General features: G+C 45.0%; 1 protein-coding gene across 1 annotated transcript in view; it reads right to left on the bottom strand.

Annotated features, from left to right (window-relative positions):
- Nucleotides 1-298: 298 nt before the first annotated feature.
- Abcc1 (ATP binding cassette subfamily C member 1) overlaps nt 299-18935 on the bottom strand; it is a 150613-nt gene continuing 131976 nt past the window's right edge. The window contains exons 23-32 of the mRNA XM_041675938.1: nt 18351-18661; nt 9141-9340; nt 8133-8259; nt 7185-7286; nt 6651-6797; nt 5368-5526; nt 3970-4136; nt 3126-3320; nt 2523-2650; nt 299-2167 (exon numbers count right to left, since the gene is read on the bottom strand). Of these exons, the coding sequence (XP_041531872.1) occupies nt 2542-2650; nt 3126-3320; nt 3970-4136; nt 5368-5526; nt 6651-6797; nt 7185-7286; nt 8133-8259; nt 9141-9340; nt 18351-18661 (1517 nt within the window). The 3' untranslated portion in view covers nt 299-2167; nt 2523-2541. The remainder of the gene's footprint in view (nt 2168-2522; nt 2651-3125; nt 3321-3969; nt 4137-5367; nt 5527-6650; nt 6798-7184; nt 7287-8132; nt 8260-9140; nt 9341-18350; nt 18662-18935) is intronic.

Raw genomic sequence — 18935 nt, 5'->3', positions numbered from 1 at the left:
ACTCTGGAGAGGGGCCCTACTCTCCTTGGAGATTGTCAAGCCTGTATTCATTTTGTGTGCACCTGTGTGTATGCCAGAGGCTAATGTTTGATATTTTTCTCTACCTTTAAAAAATGTATTTTATGGGCATTTTATCTGCCTGGTGTTCACAGAGGCCAGAAGAAACTGCAGTTACAGATGTTGTGAGTTCATGCGCTGGAACTTGAACCGGGACCCTTGGAAAAACGGTCAGTGCTCTTAACTGTTGAGCTATCTCTCCAGCTCATCTTTTTGCTTTTTATGATTCATTTTATATTTAATTATGTGTATGTGCAAAAATTTGTGATTATGTCCACATGAGGGTAGATGACCTTCAGAGGCCAGAAACCCAAGTTACAGACAGGTCTGAGCTGCCCAATGTGGATGCTGGGGGCTAAACCTGGGTCCTCTGCAAGAGCATCATGCATTCTTAAGCACCACTGCTCCAGCCCCTACCTTATGCTCTTACTGAACAAGTTCACTGATTTGGCTAGGCTGGCTGGCCAGAGAGCCCCAGGGATGCTCCTGTTTCCTCCCTAGTGCTAGAATTATATGCACATATATCTGTATATAAACATATATGCATATACTGACTTTTATGTTGAGGATTGAAATGTAGGGGTCTCATGAACAGATAGCACTTTACCAACTGAGCCATCTCACCAGCCACATTTCCCCCAAATCTTAAGCCCCATTATTGCAACTCAGTCCTACCCACTATAGAGAAGGATTTGGGCCACTTGTGACTTTTATCTCAGAACCTGAACTTGGCCACCTTACACAGACAGAACTGAGGCACACAGCCTAAGTGTCTTGCCCAGGGTCACATGACAGCAGGACTCAAACCAAAGCATTTGTGTACTATGCCATTCTGACTCACTGCCAGACCCCAGGCAGCTCTTAACCTTGGTCTCCCCCATTTCATTTTACTTTTAATTTGTGTGCCTGGAAGAGGGCACTGGACTCCTGGAAGCCAATGACACAGGTGCTGGGAACTGAACCTCAGTCCCCTGCGAGAGGAGCAAGCACTCATACCTGCTGAGCCCCCTCTCCAGCCCTGCTACTTCAGACAACAGCGGTGACATGGCTCTCCTACTCTGGTTCTTCCAGGATGGAGGTTGGAAACCTCTGTACCCAAAAGGAAGTAAGATGGTTGTTTAGAAAGAAATAAAATATTTTTCTTTACTGCAAATTATTTGTAAATATTCACGTTTCCAGTGTCATTACAAAAAGACCCCCAGGAGAACTCTGGGTCCTTTAACGTGAAAGAATGGTACAACTTACAAAAATAATAAATACATATATTGCCACCTAAAGAAAAAAAGGAAATTGCCTCAAGAAAAAGGAAATCAGCGCCAAAATTCATAGCAAGTATGAACTGTGGCTGGCAGCAACTTCTTGTTGCCCATGGGGGTCTCTCTTTGGTCTGCAACCCAAACACCTAGAAGACCACTCTGAAGAATTCAAACTGAGGATCAAGTGCAGAGCTGGGCGTGGCTACTCCCTGAGTTCAGTACCTCCTCCCAAGATATCAAATTCTGGGCACTGACTTTCTCCCTGGAACGGTGCTTAAAAATGGTGTGAGCGTGGGGGGATCATTCGTTTTTGTGAACGGCTCTCTTCTTGTGCTGGGGTGACAAGGACTGTGGCTCTGTCTTTGGTACCACTCTTCTCATCTGTGGGTACCACATCCCTCATGCTCCTGACTTCTGCTGCTCATAACTACTTACAGATCTTCTGAGAGGAGTAAGCCCTCCTCCTCCCAGCGAGGGACAGGAAGAGGCAGAAAGCAAGGAAGGGATGGGGGCGGTCAGGATGTAAGTCCCTGTGAAGGGAGTATTGCTTGGCCTGGTTCAAAGCCTTCTGCTCAGGTCCTTTCTCACAAGGCTGCATCTAAAGCAAGTCCTGTGAGAGCTGTACTAGGTGCAGGGAAGTGTCAGAGTGCCTGAAGACCAGATGGCAGGCAAGGAGACATCACTCTGAGGCAACAGTATTTGTTGTTTGTTTTGTTTGTTCTTGTTGTTCCCTTGCTTTCAACTGCAGGCCTGAAGACAGGAAGCACTCTTCTGGAACCAGCAGGACCATGGGAACTGATAGAAGAGCTGGCAGGATCAGGAGAGGCACCAGGGCTTGGCATCCATGGATGTGGCTGGAGAAACATGAGGCAGTAGCTGTTTGGTCACTAACTAGTGTGTTTGACACCAGCAATTTCTCTAGCAGTTCAGCTGCCCTAGGCCCTACAGGAGCATGGGTAAACTTCCAGAGAACCTCACAAGTGGTACCAAAGGTCTGGCTTGTGTTTAAAGTGGAGTACATCTGTCTCCCAGTTTCTTCAAGGTCAGATCCAGAAGGGGGCCAGATGGCGGCTTCTGCTTTGTGCGTTTTGCTTTTTAGTTTGGTTTTCTTTTTCTTTATTTATTTTTTGGTTTCTATCTGGGAGGCTTGGGTTCCTAGGATTGATGGCTAATCCCTGGATACTGGGATGCTGGCCCCACAGTTCTTACCATCATGCCAGGGCCCAGCTCACACCAAGCCTGCATCCTTAGCCATGCTATAGAAGATGCCCCTGTGCTGCAGGAGCTCAGAGGGTGCACCACACTCCCGAACTTCTCCTTTGTCCAAGACGATCACCCTGCATGGGGAGAGATGTAGATGTGAGCATTATGCAAAGAGATGTGTTTGATGTCTATGGGACTGCCTGCCTGCAGAAAGTATTACAAACTCTAGGGGCTGGAGAGATGGGTATCCACCCTACCACCTCCTTGTTATCACTTGTACCTAGCACATGTCACCCTCTGACATCAATGTTTGTTGCTGTGTCCATTGTCCCTCTCTTTTAATTAAGTGTCCTGGTCCTTAAGATATTCCCTAAGCTTTGTTTGAGAGGTGACCCCAGAGTCCAGAATAACACGGGGCACATAGCAGACCCCTCATGCATATAAATATGCTGAATGAAATAATCCTGGATAACCTGTTCTTCTCGTGACAGAATAGTCCCACCAACTGGTGTTGCCCCTGAGCCTAAAAATGGTGACGGATGCATGAACAAACATGACTGTGAACCGGACCAACCCTGTAGGCCCACAGACCCACTCTGAGGGCTTCACCTTGTATAGTCCATGATGGTATTAAGCCGATGAGCAATAGTGAGCACAGTACAGTCTTCAAACTGTGTCCGGATGGTGGACTGAATGAGGTCATCTGTCTCTAGGTCCACAGCTGCTGTAGCCTCGTCCAACACTAGAATCTTTGTCTTCCTCAGCAGAGCCCGGGCCAGGCACACAAGCTGGCGCTGGCCGACACTAGAAAGGGAGAAAATCTCAGAGACAGGGCTCAAACCAGCCTGATCCTGAACCAGGTTTGGAGTGGGTTTTAGGCAGGAGAACAAGTCCGCTCCCCATGTCCATGCCTGTGACAGACATTACTAATCAATCATGCTTTACTTCCATGTGAGCAGGAAATGGACTTAGAATCATTCCCAACAAAAGGCTCAGAGGTAATATTCACAAAGTATCAGGCCATTCTGGTGTGGGTGACAGAGTGGATAACAAAGGTGGTTCACTATCCATGACCTCTTTGAGCTGCTGCAAACTCAGCACTGGCTGGGCTCAGCTATGAGCCTGGCTTTAGTCAACGGAATGCTGACCAATGAACGGCCAGTAGAGGCCTAACGTGGGAATGGACATGTTCACCCTTACACATCTGCCATCACCACAACAGCACACCTGGGCAAGTCTGTTGGAGGATGAAAAACAGATGCACTGATCCCACTGAGGCCAAGTAGATCAGCCAACAGTCAGCTGCACCTACTTCCTTTCCCCATGAATAAGCCCAGTCAAGGTCAGCAGCACAGTCATTGACTGACCACTGACTGAAGCAGAATGGAGGCTTGTTGGCCTGGTGATGGGGGCAAGAGGACAGAATCTTCACACACTGGCCCTGCCTGCCTACCTCAGGTTCTCTCCACCTTCTGCACACTCATGATTCAGCTTGTCGGGCAAAGCTGATACAAAGCCTTTCAGGTGAGCAAGCTCCAGGGCCATCCAGACTTCTTCATCAGAATACTGACTGAAAGGGTCCAGGTTCATGCGGAGAGAACCCGAGAACAAAACAGGATCCTGTGCAAGAACAGCAGATAGCATGTATGAGGGTCTGAACCTAGAAGGTTCCACACAGCCTGATGTTTTGAGCACTTGTTCCACGGTTGGTGGTGTCATTTTGGGATGCTGTGGAGTTTTTAAGGAGGTGGAGCCTGTCTGAAAGAAGCGGGTTTCTGAGGGCAGTCCTCTGAAGCTTCGTCTTGGCTCTGATACTGGCAGGGTCCCTGCTTCCTTGATGTCACCACCACACCTACAGCATGACCTTGCCTTCCCCACTACGAGGGACAGCAACCCTGTGATACTCTGAATCTCTCTTCCCTGCAGATGATTCAAGGGTTCCGGCACAACTATCAAAAAAGTAACTAACAGTACATGGCAATCACACCACACTGAACAAGGAAAGCTCACCAATATAAGATATGAGATGTTCACACTAGAACAGGAAGAGATCTCAGAGTCCCTCCAGAGCATGAACTCTGTGAACAGAAAATGTCTGGGAAACCCTGTGTAACCAGACCAAAACTTTTTTTTTCAAAACTTCTCCAAACTTTCAATATGCCAATTCTCTGTTGCTTTTAGTGGTGTTATTTCATCACAGCAACAGAGATGTAACTGATGCTGTCACTCAACCCCACCTGCAGGAAAGACTCAGAGAAACAAAGAAAAATCACAGCCACAAGCAATGCATTAGGGAACTCTTGTCCACAAGGGAATGGTTTAGAAAATTCTTATTTGCAGCATAGCTCCAGAAGTGTTAGAGATTAAGACACTGACTCCTGCAACTGGCAGAGAAGACTGAGTTATTATCACCAAAATCCTCAGATGCTCTGGGTCTCTGTATGAAACAGTAGAGCATTTTCACATCACCTGTTCACAGTTCCTATATACAGCCATGTACTATCTAATACCAAGAAAATACTTAGGAAAATAGCTGACCATCACTTGGGGGTAAAAGTCTATGTATGATATTAAGTGCAGATGCTAAATCTGGAAATAGAAAAACTAATCATGGGTTTTGTGACCAAAGCTACATGCAACCAAGCCTGATGGCCTTGAATTTGATCCTCAGAATACACACGCAGAGGAGAGAACTGACTCCTGCAGACTATCAATTCATATGCATGGTCTGTTCCCCTCCTCCCAATAAATACATGAATGCAAATATATTACTCTCCATCTACAGTTGGCAGAGTCTATAAATACAGAGGGTGTGGCTTCAGTGTGTGCAGGACCCACCAGCCTTGCCCACCTGGGGGATAATGGTGATCTTGAATCGCAGGTTGTGTAGGCCAATCTTAGCAATGTTCACCCCATCGATGATGATCTCCCCTTCTGAAGACTCATTGATCCGGAACAAACCCAGGGTGAGTGATGACTTCCCAGCTCCTGTACGGCCCACAATGCCAACCTATAGAACAGGAAGAAGCTGTGGTGATGTGGGAATGCTGCAGACTCAAGGTTCTCCCAGCAGGTGGCTGGGTCAGAGCCGTGGTCATCTGGTTGATCTAGCTTCCACTACAGTGCTTACCCCCTCTCCACCCCGCTTCTCCAAGACCCACCTTCAGGGGCTACTTTGACAAAAGGTTGGAAAAGATGCCCTTTGCTTCACAGAGGCTAAGGACTTTTCATAAGTCAGAAGAGATGCTCAAAGGAATAGGGTGCAGATAGAGGAATGTTTAGTTGTGCTATGTTCAACTAGAGAGAGTCGGAAAATAATGAGGTGCTTCCTGGCTTCCCACATGGTTCCTCTCTCCTCTGATGGGAATTCCTTCCTGAAGGCATGATTATACCTCAGATTCAAGCAAAGCCCCTGAACTTCTCTGATACGGTCCGAGTACCCCAGTTCCTGATCAATGGCTAACATTCCCCATGTCCAATGACAGGTCTTTCTCCTCTCTTTTACATCTGGGCTTGAGTAGGCTCCTCCACAGTTATCACAGCTCAGCACCCATGCATGAATGCCCGTAAGACTCAGAGATTTACCTCATGGAAAGAGAACACTTGGACACATGTGGATGGACAATTTAACAATTCAATATTACAGTATGCAAATGCCTAGGGTGATCCCTGACCAAGTGTCTGAGAAAGGTCTATGGGCCATGGTCTTGAATGCCTTCCAGGAAGAGCTTGGAGCTATATGTCCCCATAAGCTGTTCTGGGATGATGGTATCACTTTATTACTCTAGAGTTTACAAACTCCAGTAAAGGGACACACAGGAGGAGCTGGGGTGAGCTGGAGGGCTAGATTCTTCTAGACAGACCTGCAGGGGGGTGGGCAGAACTGCTACATGTTCCAACCATCCAAGAAAAGCAGAGGGACCATTTTATGGATCACGGATTTTTTTTTAGTATTTATAGTTCACGCAAATGTTTTCAAAAAACGTATCTGCATGTCTGGGGTGTCGTCCACCTGTTGAATACACTCAGCATCTTTTATTCCCATGATTCCTCCCTGTAAAAGCACCTCAATCCCACAGTGGAGAGTTCATGCTGGACCCTAAGTCAATGGAACAGAGGACGGCGCACACCCACCTTTTCTCCACCCTCGATGGTGACGTTTATGTTCTTGAGAACCAAGTCCAAGTCCTCTCGATACCTCAAGCAGTAGTTCCGGAACTCTACACGGCCCGAATGGGGCCAGGTACTGGGTGGAGCTGTCTCCTGGATTTGCCAGGGAGCCTGGATCACAAGAAGAGGGATAAGAGAAACTGGCAAGTGCAAGCTGCCAAGAACAGTCTTTTATGTGGGTTCTGGGGTCTGAACTCTTCACCCACTGAGCTATCTCACACTTCCAATCAACTCATTCATGCTTAATTCCTCAATTTATGAGGAAAATTGTCCTCATTGTGTTCCTGTTTTTCCCAGGATACCTGTGGGCTGTGTTACTTATACTTACTAAGGGATATTTTCCTCTAAAACAAGATGGTTCTTAATAAGTGTTAAAAGCAGACAGGAAAAGCCCAAGAGGGCCTGGCAGACACATAGTTCACCCTCTGAGTAAGCAGAGGACACCCAAAGGGTTTCTGAAAGGCCAAGGCTAAGGGGCCAGACTGAATCCTGCCTTACCTCCTTCTCTGTTTCAGAATACTCTTTGAGTCTCTCCACAGCCACGATGTTGGTCTCCATCTCAGAGGACATTCGAACCAGCCAGTTCAAGTAGGAAGTTATCTGCCAATGGAGAGAGCCATGTGGGGTCTCTTGGGGAAAGCGTGGCTTCATTTTCATTAAGTATGCATCATATCATTCACACAGATACAGAAATAAGTGACCTACAGAGCCATCACCAGAGTGGACACACTGCACCTCTTAGGAATCACACCTTTCAAGGTGACACATGGTTCACACAAGTTGTCAGAAAGCAGCCAAGAGCTGTGAGGTGGCTCTGTGGGCAAAGCGCTTGCTGAGCAAGCCTGGCAACCTGAGTTCCACCCTCCAGGGCCATGTAAAGATGCAACAAGAGAAAATAACTCCACAGAGTTGTCCTCTGACATCTGCATTGTGGATGGAAGAAAGAGAAGGGGGGAAGAAAGGGAAGAAAGGAGGAATGGAGGGAGGGAGGGAGGGAGGGAGGGGGGAAAGAGAGAGAAGACAGAAAAGAAAGGCAGAAAGAAAGAGAAGTCATATAGGAAACTGGAAAATATTTTGAAACTGGGTGATTTTCATGTGGTGGATCCGTAATTAATCCCAGTGCTCCAAAGATTGAAGACGCAGAATTATGCCAAGCTCTAGGCTACCCCATCTTAACCACACAAAGAAAATATTTTTAACTCAGTATAATAAACATCATGAGATGGAACGAACACAGAACTCAGGGAAATTCATAGCTTTGAAAGCATCAAAGCCACTGAGAATCTTCTGAATGGTGAAGAATGCAGGCCACGTGTCAGGATTCCCATAAAACTCCATTCAAGCCCTCTCCTTTTCCCATTCGTGCAGGTACCCAAAGCCAAGATCTAGAAACTCAAAATCTGGTTGCCATGGGGAGAACATTCAACCCAAGAAAGAGCCTTCTACCTGCAATGAGTAAGACACCGAGAGGCCCACCAAGCCAGCGCTGAGGCTGTGGCGGGATATGACAGCAAACAGGGCGGCGAACAACACGATACAGTTGCCCACACACTCAAGACGCACAGCGAGCCACCTGTAAGGAGATATGTAGGAGTATATCAGACAGACAGACAGACAGATGCACAGTTTTAAGTTCATGGAACAGAGCTAAGCTCATCTGCCATCTGAGCTAATTTCCAAGCACTTCTAGAGAAAGGCCTTGTGGGTGACACTCATCCAAGATATGAGAACTGGGGGTGGGGGTGGTGCCCAGGGCCCATAGGACTTCATGAGTCTGACTTGCCTAAAATAGAATTCTCAAGAGCAACCTCCAACCTGGAAACTCAAGTTTGCCTTTGGAAAGATTGACTTTTTCTTAGGAAATCTTTAATATCAAGAAACAATTCCCTGGAAATTGCGAAGTTGTCATCAACTGCAGGAGGCACTGTTGTCTGGAAACAGGCATCGTGGGCTGGGGCAGAGCTCATTGCTGGGTCACTGGCCTGCCGTGCACAGGGCCCTGGGTTTGAGAGCCATCACCACAGAATAATAGCAATAATAATTATAAAATAAGTAAAAGTCAGTCCCTTGGCAAGAGATAAACCTCAATGTGAGGAAGAAACAAGCTGCTATTTACAAAGTTGGACACTGAGCTCTTAGGACCACCCCCCACCTGCACCCCACAATGCTAAGATTATGTGAGGACAAAAATGTGGGTTCTCATGCTTGCACAGCAAGCAATATCAGCCACCAGGCCAGCTCTCCAGCCCCCAGGCTGCTTTATTTTTTAGACAAAATCTCATTCTATAGTCTAGCTGGCCTGGAATTCACCAGGTAATCAAGGGAACCTCAGACTCATGGTAATCTTCCTTCAGGCATGTGCCCCGCTGTTTCCATTTCTCTCCCAGAAGAAACAGAGGCTGAGGGACTGGGCACTCGGCTGGCTTCCTCTATCCTACTGACCACTGCACCCACCTGTTGGCCACGATGCTGGGGTAGTAGGCCTTCTGGTTCTCATCCACTTTTAGGTCACTCTGGCGAATGAAGCGCTCCTGCTCCTCAAAGGCACGGATGACACTGACCCCCAGCAAGGTCTCGTTGAAGTGTGAGTACACAGGGGAACGGCTAACAGACTCGAGGCGCTTCAGCTGTCGGGAGGAGGCCACATAGAACCTCTGTGGGAGAGAGAGAGGCACAGAATCAGTGCTAGCCCCTCGTGCCATCCTCCTGGGATATTCCGGGAGAAGCTTAGACGTGGCTGACCCATGGAGATGGGCTGCTTTCCTGGTGAACTGTGGAACAGGAATGTCAGTGACAGTAGCCACAGTTTCTTGGATGCATATCCCATTTTCCAACCTAGGCAGTGCTCTTTCTTGCTCTTGTGTGGAGACAAAGGGGTAAAAGTGGCCTCCTCTTTGGGTCCGTGCCTAAGCAGCAGCAGGATGAAATGACCTCCAGACTGCCTGGCCTCTCAGAAGCTCTAAATGTTTGGGGCTTTCCTCTACCAACAGTACAGGTTCAGGCAGACCTCTTTAGTCTTCATTTGCTCCTACCACAGAAATCCAGGCCTTGGTTTCTTCTGTATAATAGCAACACTAAAGCCATTTTGCACAGTAGACTATGAGGACAGCAGGTAAGAACTGTGAGTCTCACATGGCTATATGCACACTCATACATGTCAAGGATGGAACCCTGTGGATGCCACTAAACCAGGAGCCACTGCCTGTGTCAGCAGTTTCACACACATGGCAACTCCATGCCCTCCCATGTGCCCATCCCTATTCTCCTTCAGTTCATGCTCTCTTCTTTCATTCATCATTACTGAATGTCTGTAAGTGTGTGTAAACATATATACATTCCTAGATAGAACCTGTGAGTCCAAATGTTACCTATATGTATGTTTTCAGGGCTGACCCTTTGGCACTAGACACCCAACTGATGTGCTCTTCTTTGGGGAGGGCCACCTCTTCTGTTCCTAGCTGACAGGGATGGGGCCACAGAAAGGAATTGACATTGGTCTTCACTCTATAGGGTGACAAGCACAGGTCAGCAGGAGGCAGCGCCAGGTACAAAGAGTAGGGGCCAAGTCAGCAAGGGACAGGAGTGACCCCACTGAGAGAAAAGGAGACAAGAGTTGCTTAGTCTCCGAAAATGCCAAATGGGATGAAAAAAAAAAAAGAATACAAAGGCATCAACCCTTATATACACAAACTATACAGGTGTGCTGGCTAGTTTTATGTTAGCTTCACACACGCTAAAGTCATATGAGAGGATGAAACCTCAACTGAGAAAATGACTTCTTTAGGAGATTTTCTTAATTAACGATTGGTGGGGAGGGCCCAGTCCACTGTGTGTGTGGCGGGGGGAGGGGTGGAGGAAGTATCCCTGGGCTGGTGCCCTGGGTTCTAAAAGAAAGCAGGGTGAGAAAGCCATGAGGAACAAGCAGTGCCCTCCATGGCTCTGCATCAGCTCCTGCCTCCAGGTTCCTGCCCTGCTTGAGTGCCTGTCCTCTCTGTCATATGGAATGGTGAATGCAATTAACCCCTTCCTTCTCAAGTTGCTTTTTGTTATGGTGTTTCATCACAGCAAAAGTAGCCCTCAGCAGTGTGCCCAGCAGTTGCTATGAACACCAAACAAGCACTCAAACAGCAAACATCAAACAGCAACCATGTTCCAGCCTAGCTGAATTCTGCAGTTTTACCTATTACATAAGTTTCTTAGGAAAAGCACTTGTCATTTTTTAACTTTAAATCGTATATGATAATGATGATGAGTTTATGTATGTGTGCACAGTGTATGCATGAGCAGTATATATGCACACCCATGCCAGAATGCATGTGTGGAGGTCAGAGAGGTTCTCTCTTTCCATCTTGGGATGTGAGAATCAGGTTTGTGCAGCAAGAACTGAGCAAGTCCTATCTGCAAAAGTAAAGTATACTGACTAAGGTGGTTTGAGTAAAAATGTGCCTCACAGGCTTAAAAGTGTGAACACTTGGCCCCTAGTTGGTGGCACTGTTTGGGTAGATTTAGCAGGCATGGCCTTGCTGGAGGAAGAATGTCACTGGGGCAAGATCTGAGGTTTTAAAAGCCATGTACCATTCCCTGTCTGCTGTCTTGTCTCATAGTTCAAGATGTAAGCTCTCAGCAGTTCCTGCCATCACAGATGGTACTTGTGTTCATGTCTAGTAGACAGACAGACAGACAGATCGTGGAATATTCCTTTACACTGTGTGAATAAATGTCACTGTGACTGGTTTAATAAAGAAGCTGACTGACAAATAACTGGACAGGAAGAGTTTAGGCAGGACTGACAGACAAAAAGAGAGCATTAGAAAGAAGAGGAGGAGTCTCAGGAAGGAGGAGATAAACTTGCTATACTGAGAAAAGGTACCAAGCCAGGTAATAGAGTGTAGATAAGAAATATGGGTTAATTTAAAATGTAAAAGTTAGCTAGTGACAACCCTGAGCCCCTGAGCTTGGTACTGGCCAACTGCTATTGGCCAAACATTTGCAATTAATAATAAGCCTGTGTGGCTGTTTGAGAACAGGCTGGCAGGAAAGAAAATCTGCCTACAACAGATAGAATTGAGTATGATGATTAGACCTTTCTCAGAGAAGGTCAGTCACTGTGGGCACCAATCTATCTCAAACATCTATCTCAAAGTCACCTTTAGTAGTACACCTATTTGTGTGCTACACAAATACGGTTGTAATTAGTGACTGGAGCATTGATTAAAAGCCACCAAAAAGATCAAAGAAGCACACTTTTGAGTACAAGTGAGGAATTTTTCAGAGAGCATTAACTGAGGCCAGAAGACCCGCCCTGAATGTGAGAGCGACCATCTCATTCTGGGAGTCTGGATGAAGTCTGGATAAATAAAAAAGGAAGCTAGCACAAACATCTTCTGCTTCCTGACCATGCCACGCCCTCCCTACCAACATAAACAGACAGCACTAAAACTGTGAACAGAAGAAAATCTCCTCCCTTGAGTTGTTTAGGTCAGGTATTTTGCCACAGTACCATAGAAATGACAGCAGCTGTGGGTGACTATGGCAAAACACCTTCCACAATGGGTACTGCTTGGTCATCAGGCTTGGCTTTTCTAGGGATCAAACTCATGTACTCACGCGTGTGAGGCAAGCACTGTACTCTCACGGGGTTTTGAGGTCATGCCATTTCTAGTTCCCAGTGTTACACTCGAGGGATGGTGTGGCCTCTTTTGAACTGGAGCCTGCAAGAAGCTTTCCAGGCAGCATGAGCACATTTACCACATTTTGGGAAATGCAGCCAATAAACAGCCAGCACTGATTTAAAGAAGCGACAAGGCAAGTCCAAAGATGGACTTTCGCCCTACAATTCCATCTTTCTTTATGGTAATGTCAATGACCTGAAGTGTGATGGGGTCCAGGTACGAGACAGCAATACCAAGGTCCCCAGACTCTATGTGACAAGTATCCACAATTTGGTATTTTTACTTTTTTGTTTTGATTTTGAGACAAGGTTTGCTATGTAGCTTTGAACTTTCTGATGTGGGACTCTCCTCTGTATGCTGTGAATATGGTTTATTATCATTGTTTTATAAAGAAGCTGCTTGGTTCCCTGCAAGCTCCTTGGAACCCTGCCATACATCCTGTACCCAAACTTGGGGGACATAGGACATCCCTCGACATTTCTAGCTGCCAGAAGAGTGCTTGCCTGCTAGCCCTCAATCCACCCCACCCCCAACCTGCCTTTCCCTGCAAGTTCCATGGAACCCTGCCAAACACAACCTGTGCCAATACTGAGTGGACCTAAGAGACAGACACAGCAAGGATTGGACCAAGAAGCCAAGAGACTGCTGGCTTCATTTGAAGGAAGAGATGGGTAGGCACCAATGCAAGAATTCCTCCAACATCCTAAAAAACAACATGGTAACACCAGAACCCAGCACACACATAATAGGAAGACATGATCATCCTAACACAGAAGATGTAGAAGAAAACGACTTTAAATATAACTTTATGAAAATGATGGACACCTTTAAAGAGGAAGTGGAAAACTCCCTTAAAGAAATAGAGGAAAAGACAAACAGAAAGCTGGAAGAAATTAATAAATCCCTCAAAAAAAACCCAAGAAAACCAAGAGAAAAGCAATCAAACAGGTGAAGGAAACAGTTCAAGATTTGAACACTGAAATAAAGGCAATAAAGAAAACACAAACCGAGGGAATTCTGGATTTGGAAAATCTGGGTAAACGAACAGAAACTACAGAGACAAGTATAACCAACAGAATTCAAGAGATAGAAGAAAGAATCTCAAACACTGAAGATACCATTGAGAAAATAGACTCATTGGTCAAAGAAAACACTAAATACAACAAATTCTTAACACAAAACATTCAGGAAATCTGGGACACCATGAAAAGACCAAACCTAAGAATAATAGGGGTAGATGAAAAAGAAGAACTCCAGCTCAAAGGCACAGAAAATATACTCAACAAATTATAGAAGAAAACTTTCCCAACCTATGGAAAAATACCCCAATGAAGGAACAAGAAGCCCACAGAACACCAAATAGACAGGATCAAAAAAAAAATATCCCCTCATCATATAATAATCAAAACACAAAACATACAGAACAAAGAAAGAATATTAAGAGCTGCAAAGGAAAAAGGTCAAGAAACATATAAAGGTAAACCTAACAGAATTACATGTGACTTCTCAATGAAAACCATGAAAGCCAGAAGATCCTGGATAGATGTGCTGCAGACACTAAGAGACCATGGATGCAAGCACAGACTACTATACCCAGCAAAGCTTTCATTCACCATTAATGGAGAGAACAAGATATTCAATGACAAAAACAGATTTAAACAATACATATCCACAAACCTAGCCTTACAGAAAGTATTAGACAGAAAAACCTCAACCCAAGGAAGTTAACGACACTCACAATAACACAGACATCTGATAAATCCCCCACCAGTATAACCCAAAGAAGGGAAACATACAAACACTACTCCCAAAAGATAACCGGAGTTAACAACGACTGCTCATTAATATCGTTTAAAATCAATGGACTCAATTCACCTATAAAAAGACACAGGCTAAGAGAATAGATATAAAAACAGGATCCAGCATTCTGCTGTTTACAAGAAACACACCTCAACCTCAAAGACTTCCTCAGAGTAAAGGGTTAGGAAAAAGGTTTTCCAATCAAATGGACCTAAGAAACAAGTGGGGGTGGCTACCTTAATATCTAACAAAATTTATTTCAAACTGAAATAAATCAGAAGAGATGGAGAAGGAAACTTTATACTCATAACAGGAACAATTCATCAAGATGGAGTCTCAATCCTGAATATCTACGCCCCTAATACAAGAGTATCCACATATGTACAAGAAACATTACTAAAACTGAAATCACACATCAAACCCCACACACAACTAGGAGGAGATCTCAACACTCCTCTCTCACCCATGGACAGGTCAACCAGACAGAAACTTAACAGAGAAATAAGAGAACTAACAGATGTAATGAACCAACATCTATAGAACATTCCACCCAAACAAAAAGAATATACCTTCTTCTCAGCACCTCATGGAACCTTCTCGAAAATTGATCCCATAATCGGTAACAAAGCAAACATCCACAGATACAAAAAAATTGGAGTAAACACCTGTGTCTTATCGGATCACCATGGAGTAAAGTCAGAATTTAACAACAATTCCACCCCTGGAAAGCCTACAAACTCATGGAAATTGAACAGTCAACTACTGAACCACCCCTGGCTCAAGGAAGAAATAAAGAAATAAATTAAAACTTTCCTTGAATTCAATGAAAATAAAGGCACAACATATCCAAACCTATGGGGCACTATGAAAGCAGTGCTAAGAGGAAAGTTCATAGCACTAAGTGCCCACTTAAAGAAAACAGAGAAAGCTCACATTAGAGAATTAACAGCATGCCTGAAAGCTCTAGAAAAAAAAAGCAGCAGACTCACCCAGGAGGAGGAGAAGACAGGAAATAATCAATTGAGGGCTGATATCAACAAAATAGAAACACAGAAAACCATACAAAGAATCAATGAAACAATGAGCCAGTTCTTTGAGAAAATCAACAAGATTGGAAAACCCTTATCCAAACTAATCAAAAGGCAAAGAGAGAACAACCAAATTAACAAGATCAGAAATGAAAAGGGGGACATAACAACAGACACTGAGGAAATTCAGAGAATCATTAGGTCCTACTACAAAAAGATGTACTCCACAAAATTGGAAAATGTAAAAGAAATGGACAATTTTTTTAGATAGATACCATATACCAAAATTAAATCAAGACCAGGTGAACAATTTAAATAGACCTATAAGTCGCGAGGAGATAGAAGCTGTAATCAAAAACCTCCCAACCAAAAAAAGCCCAGGGCTAGATGGTTTTAGTGCAGAGTTCTACAAAAACTTTCAAGAAGAGCTAATAATGCCTATACTCCTTAAAGTGTTCCACATAAAAGAAACAGAAGGCTCATTGCCAAACTCTTTTTATGAAGCTACAGTTAACCTGATACCAAAAACGCACAAAGACTCAACCATGAAAGAGAATTACAGACCAATCTCACTCATGAACATGGATGCAAAAATTCTCAATAAAATATTGGCAAATCGAATTCAAGTACACATCAAAAAAAAATCATCCATCATGATCAAGTAGGATTCATCTCAGAGATGCAGGGCTGGTTCAACATAAAAAAAATATATCAATGTAATCCATCACATAAATAAACTGAGGAGTGATGTGGGAGTGTCATATATCAATCTGTTGATTTCATTGGCTAAGTAATAAACAAACTGCTTGGGCTCATAGCTTAGAACATAGGTAGACGGAGTAAACAGAACAGAATGCTGTTAAAGCCTGTTTTTTTTTTTTTTTTGTTTAAACCGAAAAAAGGGGAAATGATGGAGGAAGGTCATTGGTTAAATAAAAAGAAACTGCTTGGCCCTCATTGGTTAGAAGATAGGTGGGAGGAGTAAACAGAACAGAACGCTGGGAGAAAGAGGAAGTGAGCTCAGACTCCACAGCTCTCCTCTCGGGAGCAGACGCCTCAGAGAGACACCATGCTCCCCGCTCCAGGGAAGATGCACGTGATGAGGCTCCGACCCAGGATGGACATAGGCTAGAATCTTCCCGGTAAGCGCACCTAGGGGCGCTACACAGATGATTAGAAATGGGCTAAATTAATATGTGAGAATTAGCCTAGAAGAGGCTAGATAGAAATGGGCCAAGCAGTGATTAAATGAATACAGTTTGTGTGTTGTTATTTCGGGCATAAGCTAGCCAGGCAGCCGGGGTGCTGGGGACGCAGCCCCGCCGCCCTTATTACTACAGTCAGACTGATATTATCTTAAATATCACCATAGAACCTTGGTCCAACAACAGATGGGAACAGAGGCAATGACCCACATCAGAGCACTGGACTGAGCTCCCAAAATCCAGTTGAAAAGTGGAAGGAGTGAGAGTGTGAGAAAGGAATTCAAGACCATGAGGGGTTCATCCACTGAGACAGTTTACTTGAACTAATGGTAGTTCACCAACTCCAACTAGACTGGGAGTCAACTCTGAAGGGGGTTAACAGTTGGGGCAGACTGAGTGGCCACTGATAGTGACACTGGGATTTGTCTCTATGGCTTGTACTGGCTTCTTGGGATCCTATTCTCTTTGGATGTAAGCCTTGCTCAACCTAGATGTAATAGGGAGGGCCTTAGACTTTCCATAAGGAGGGGTGCATGGCCCTTTCTTAAGACTGGAGGGGAGTGGGGTGGGAGGGCTTGTGAAGGGAGTAGGAGGGGAGTGGGAGGAGGGGAGGGAGTGGGAATTTGGATTGGTATTTTTTAAGTAATAAAATAATAATAACAATAATAATAACAATAACAGTAATAATAATAATAATAAATAAAGAAGCTGCTTTGGCCTATGGCAGAGCAGAATAGAGCTTGGAAAAACTAAAATGAATGCAGGGAGAAAGAAGGCAGATTCAGGCAGACACCGAAGAAGGACACCAGAACCTTTCCAGTAAGCCACAGCCTCATGACAATACATAGATTAATAGAAATGTATTAATATATTAATTTAAGATATAAGAGCTAGGTAGAAATACGCCTAAGCCTTCAGCCAAACAGTGTTGTAATTAACATAGGTTTTGTGTGATTATTCGGACCTGGGCAGCTGTAAAATGGAAGAAGAGTCCCTGATTATAACATTACACACTCCTGTCTTGAGTTCCCTGAGTGCTGGGACAACAGCAGGTGCCACCAGGTGTTAGTTTACATTGATATTACCCCACCCCCCGCAACAATCTCAGCAGCCAACCTTACAAATGAATGACTAAGCACAAACCACACAGACCCGGGGTCCCACTCTTGGCTCTGCCACCTGAGAAAAATGCTTCCTCTTTGAGTCTCTCTACCCTCTCACCTGTCATCTTAAACTGTAATGTAGGCAGAAACTGACCAAGTAAGTATGCATGTGCAAAGAAAAGGTGATTTCTACAAATGGGACAAGGTATGAACCAGAACAGCTGCCCCTCTCAAGAGGAAACTGGTTCTGAAAGACTAATGTACCAAGTCCTTCCTTGCAAATAGTGGCCACACAACTCATCTTGAGGACCAGAGGATTTAAACGAGTACTTCTGATCCAACGGCCATATGTTCCCTCTTCTGTTCTCTTAATGATCTGTGTCTGAACTATAAATATGATAGACATGAAAGAGGAAACTTTGGCGAGCATTCTGGACCATGAGGCCAACTTAAAGATTGACGACTTCTGTAAAGACAGCAAAGCAGAACTAAAAAAAAAAGGGGTGTTCGCAGCAGCAACAACAGCCTGGGTGCCACCTGACCCATAGGGCCACACCAGTCTCGAAATGAGCTGTCTCCTAATATGCTATATATGCATCAGCATTCACCCTGATGAGGCTGCTGTTTTTCATGACTCCACTGTAGAATTCTGTTCTTCAGTCTATTAACAACTGACTGCACAGCTGCGAGCTGTCCCCTAATATAGCGCTCCAAAGAGTTAAACGAATAAGAATGTGCATTTGTCTCCTGCAAACAAAACAGCCCTCTTAGTTATTCACAACAGAGCCCAGTGCTGTGTTCACATTCCCACCGTCCCTCCTGGGATATGGCACACAAGGGAGCATCTGTGGTTCACCTGCACAAAGAAGTAGACAAGGCCCAATGGTGGGATGACGACAGCGGCGATGGGTGTGGCCAGCAGGATGATAATGACAGCTCCAATGACGCTGAAGAGCGAGCCCATGAACATCTTGATGACCTGCGGGATCATGGAGTCCACTGTGTCCAGCTCCTTGGAGAAACGGTTTACTAGGTTCCCACTGGGTGTGCGCTCAAAGAAGCTCATGGGCGAGCGCAGGACATTGCGCAGCAGGTCCAGGTGGAGATGACGGGAAGCAAAGATGCCTCCAATGGACACAGCCATGGAGTAGCCAAATACTGAGACACCTAGGATGGCAACAGAGATGTGAGTGTAAGATACAGAAGTGTGGTCTGCTGGCCGGCACTGGGTCCCTCAGAAACCAGCCCTCACTGTGTACTACACACTGGGATTGAGTTTCTGAAGAAATGAATTTTCTTTTAACTTCAATGAACTAAAATTCAAATCACCTCCCATGACTGGAGGCTACTGTGCCAGACAGCACAGCTCTTGTAGCAGATACTGATTCTGTGTGAACCCATGGAAACATCTTCTCTGTTCTTTGCTCTCTCTAAAATCTAA

The sequence above is a fragment of the Microtus oregoni genome, unplaced genomic scaffold (genome assembly GCF_018167655.1).
Source record: "Microtus oregoni isolate MIOR12 unplaced genomic scaffold, Mior012 000027F_ref0000203, whole genome shotgun sequence".
Lineage (NCBI taxonomy): Eukaryota > Metazoa > Chordata > Mammalia > Rodentia > Cricetidae > Microtus > Microtus oregoni.
The sequence above is the reverse complement of the archived record's forward strand: the minus strand, read 5'-3'. Positions and strand labels throughout refer to the sequence as shown.